Source organism: Vitis riparia, chromosome 5, assembly GCF_004353265.1.
Source record: "Vitis riparia cultivar Riparia Gloire de Montpellier isolate 1030 chromosome 5, EGFV_Vit.rip_1.0, whole genome shotgun sequence".
In the NCBI taxonomy this organism is placed as follows: domain Eukaryota; kingdom Viridiplantae; phylum Streptophyta; class Magnoliopsida; order Vitales; family Vitaceae; genus Vitis; species Vitis riparia.
In genome coordinates this window covers 18072118-18076546 of record NC_048435.1, presented here as the reverse complement: position 1 = coordinate 18076546, position 4429 = coordinate 18072118, and the positions used below count along the sequence as shown (strand labels likewise).

Sequence of the window (4429 nt, the reverse complement as noted above, 5' to 3'; positions counted from 1 at the left end):
CCAAAAGATGAGAGGTCCAAGCTTGATCCAAAAGCAAAGCGGTGCATATTTATTGGCTATGGGCATGAAGAATTTGGCTCCAAGTTGTATGATCCAGTTGATAAGAAAGTTGTTAGAAGTCGAGATGTTGTTTTCTTAGAAGATCATACTATTGAAGACATTGACAAGCTTGAGTCAGCTGAGTCTAGTACTAATGATCTTGTTGATTTAGATCCTCTTAATCCACCTGTTGTTCATGATATTGATGAGGAAGTGCAGACACCTCATGATGATGCAGCGGAAGATGATGTTGAGCCAGAGATTGAGGGGAACAGTCACCCCACGAGCCACTACCACAGACACCGTTGAGGAGATCTACCAGAGAAAAACAGCCATCCAGAAAATATTCTTCAAATGAGTATGTGATGATATCATATCAGGGGGAGCCAGAGACTTATCAAGAAGTCTTGAAGCATGAGAACAAAACTGAATGGCTCAAGGCAATGAAAGAGGAAATGAAGTCTTTGCATGAGAATCACACCTATGATTTGGTGAAGCCGCCTAAAGGGAAGAAAATTTTGAAAAATAAATGGGTCTTCAGACAAAAGAATGATGGGAACAATTCTCAACCGAGATTCAAGGCACGACTTGTTGTGAAAGGTTTTGATCAGAGGAAGGGAGTTGATTTTGATGAGATCTTCTCACCAGTTGTGAAGATGTCCTCCATTCGAACTGTGCTTGGTATAGCTGCGAGTATGAATTTAGAAGTTGAGCAGCTTGATGTGAAGACCGCATTTTTGCATGGTGACTTAGAAGAGGAAATTTATATGGAGCAACCTGAGGGCTTCATAGATAAGGGTAATGATCAGTTAGTTTGCAAATTGAAGAAGAGTTTGTATGGATTGAAGCAAGCACCGAGGCAGTGGTACAGAAAATTCGATTCTTTCATGACTGAGCATGGGTATTCAAGAACCACTTCAGACCATTGTGTGTTTGTGAAGAAATATCCAGATGGTAATTTTATTATTCTCTTGCTTTACGTTGATGATATGCTTATTATGGGCCAAGACACGAGCAAGATTAGCAAGTTGAAGTCAGAGTTGAGCAAGTCCTTTGCCATGAAGGATTTGGGTCCAACAAAGCAAATTCTTGGGATAAGAATTGTTCGCGACAGATCACATGGGCTGATTTGGTTATCTCAAGAGAATTATGTTAAAAAGATTCTTGAGAGGTTCAATATGGACAAAGCAAAGCTTGTTAATTGTCCACTTACAGGCCACTTCAAACTTAGCTCAAGTCAGTGTCCTACAAGTGATGAAGAGAAAAATGAGATGCAGAAAATTCCCTATGCTTCGGCAATTGGTTCTTTGATGTATGCCATGGTTTGTACTCGACCGGATATTGCTCACGCAATTGGGGTTGTTAGTCGATTTCTGTCTAATCCGGGGAAAGAACACTGGGCAGCAGTGAAATGGATTCTGAGGTATCTTCAGGGCACTTCAAAGATGAGTTTGTGTTTTGGTAAAGGCGAGCCTATTCTTGATGGGTTCACAGATTCTGATATGGCTGGTGATGTTGATAGTCGAAAATCTACTTCTGGTTATTTGATTACTTTTGCAAGGGGAGCAGTGACATGGCAATCAAGATTATAGAAATGTGTTGCTCTCTCCACCACAGAAGCTGAGTTCATCGCCATTACAGAAGCCTGCAAAGAATTATTGTGGTTGAAGAAATTCTAACAAGAGTTGGGTTTGAAACAAGAAAGGTATGTCCTTCATTGTGATAGTCAGAGTGCAATCCACTTGAGTAAGAATTCTTCATTTCATTCGAGGTCGAAACACATTGATGTTAGATATCATTGGATTCATGATGTCTTGAATGATAAGTTGTTGCAACTTGAAAAAGTTCACACTGATGATAACACTTCGGATATGTTGACTAAGGCATTGACTAAGGACAAGCATGAGAAGTGTCGACTATTGGCGGGAATGGTCGAATTCTCCACATAAGTCGAGAGGGGGAGAATTGTTGGGTTTCCCTCCTTTGTGGGACTCTTAAATTTCCTAAATATGGTTTTGCTATTTTTGGCCAACACCTTGGTTAGCACATGACTCTTGGCATATTCAAGATTGGTTTGAAGTCTTCAAGGAAAGAAAAACTACAAGTCTTTTGTCTTTTCCTTTCGTTCATCATCTTGGTCGGCAAGAAGACTGTTGGGATACCTTTTTTGGTTCAAAACAAAAATCAGCCTTCTTCTTCTCCATTTTTGGGTGCTACACAATCGACAAGTTTGTTCTTCAAGTGGGTAACGTTTCTTCACTTGATATTTGGGGTTTCTTGCGGTTTGTTCTTGGAGATTTGGTTTACTTTTGCGAGGTATTTTCTTCTTGTGATTTACACCTTGGTGTGTTTGTAAGGCTTATGCCTTTTGGCCACTTTGTAAACTCTTTTTGGTGATAGTGGAAGAAACTGACCTACCGGTTGTCGTGGACGTACCTCAAGTTATTTGAGGGAACCACGTAAATCTTGTGTGCTCATTTATTTTCTGTTATTCTATTCATATTGCTTCCATTGATTTACACTTGTGGGAAAGCTTTTTTTTTTTCCAACAATGAACCCCTACAGGCAAAATTTTGATATACGCAGTCCGATCTGAGTAATCAAGTCCAATGTGTCCCCACTTAGATTCGTAGTCCAGACTCAATATTCTACTACTGCAAAACAGGAAGTGGCGAGCATAATCAAATGTATGAAAGCCAATTAGATCACAATTCAACAATCCTCAGAGAATTTCATCTCTAACTGGTTGGGTTCTGTATATTTCTGACGAGGGGAATAGACTGTGCAGGAAGAAACCAAGATTGACACGCTGGAAGAACTTCCTTAAGAATGTAGGGAGAACCATTACGTGATAATCCTCTTATACACCAGCTCGTGTCTCTCTAGGATCAACCAACATCCCCACTGAATCATGGAAAAATGACGTCTCATAATTATCTTCAAAATAACAGCAATTACTAAAACCTTCAAATTGCTAAGCATCTTCACAGTTTCGAGATTAAAATAAAGTTGCATGATTAACTTAAGGTAGTTATTGATAACATATAGAAATGCTGGTACAACAAGAAGCACATTGTTGCGGGCAGCCTGCACAAATGCGGAAACTAAGAGAAGAGGCTTCTCTCCAACTTTCTGACGCCTAGCCTGGAGCAAAAGCATAACAATTGCAAATATAACCTTCGAAATCTCAGTCACAAAGTTAACACTAATAGGGTTAAACTCGAAATTTCCATCCACCTTGGACATAAACACCAAAATAGGTTGTAAACCAACTAGGATACAATCACCAACAACTAAGAAGACATTGAGGGTGCGATGCTTTGATGATATCTTTCTCCTGTGCAGATCATAAACCCTTGAGACATTTTTGGCACTTGAGAATACCGATCTAGAATGGCAGACACTGCATTTTGTCATCCCGTTCTTCATTACTTTACTCCCCAACTAGTTGTCACTCTATAGAAAATTTTGATATTGTTTTTCAGAACCTTCTGCATGTTTTTCTGTCACAGACTGCACAAATGGTTGTCTTCCCCCAGGTTCATCATCATCATCATCCACACAACTAGGCTGCTGGTTCAATTCAGTGTCCTGATGTGCTGGATAATCCAAGAAGTCCTCTAACGCAGAGGCATAATCAGAATCATCCTCTACATATTCATCAACATCCTTTTTATACCTTGCCAGTAGTTCTTCTGAAGGAATTTCGGTCTCTTTCTGCAATAAAGTGATCTCATCTATGAGATCATTTGATTCTTCTTTTGCAAGTTCCTCTTCCTCCAGCAAGGTTGTCTCATCATCCTTTTCCTCTCCAGTTGCGAGAACAAAGTCACCATACTCCTATTCATCATTAAAATTATATACTTTACTTTCTTCATCTGACTCCCTAGAAATTTCTGACACATCCTTGACTTGACATGTATCAACTTTTAACAAATGGTGCTCTGAAATGGATAAGCTACCATTACTTTCACCATAACGATGACCAATGACTGTGAGTGAGCTGTTTTTATCAATATTACAAGTATCAGATAGATCCTGTCCTTCACCCCCAAAATGATCATCCCCCATTGAAGTTTGTTTTACTTTCTTTCTCCTCCCTATCCACTCGATGACGCTACCCACCTGGGAAGACGACTCACCAACCCCCCTAGAGCTCTCATCATCCGCGTCAATCCAACATAATCTGAACTTTTTTTCTTGAACCTAGTCCTCATCCCATCCACGTACACCCTAGATCTTTCCTCTAAAAATGTGTTGAAAAACCTTCCAAAGTGTGGTCTCAAGCTTAAAAAAAAAAAAGTGTTGACTTTCCTTCTTCGTGGACTCCTTCAGGATTTCGTCCAAGTCTCCTTATTTAGCCGTGATCTCCTTTCCTTGATGGCTCCCA

At 39.9% G+C, this 4429-nt stretch overlaps 1 protein-coding gene across 1 annotated transcript; it reads right to left on the bottom strand.

Moving 5' to 3' along the window:
* Nucleotides 1–2883: 2883 nt before the first annotated feature.
* LOC117915229 (CMP-sialic acid transporter 5-like) lies at nucleotides 2884–3468 on the bottom strand. Its single transcript, XM_034830791.1, has one exon. It carries the CDS (start codon nucleotides 3466–3468, stop codon nucleotides 2884–2886), a length of 585 nt encoding a protein of 194 aa, XP_034686682.1.
* Nucleotides 3469–4429: the final 961 nt, after the last annotated feature.

Excerpts from the sequence above, each read along its gene's own strand:
- LOC117915229 (XM_034830791.1), bottom strand. The coding sequence starts at position 3,468 with ATGAAGAACGGGATGACAAAATGCAGTGTCTGCCATTCTAGATCGGTA.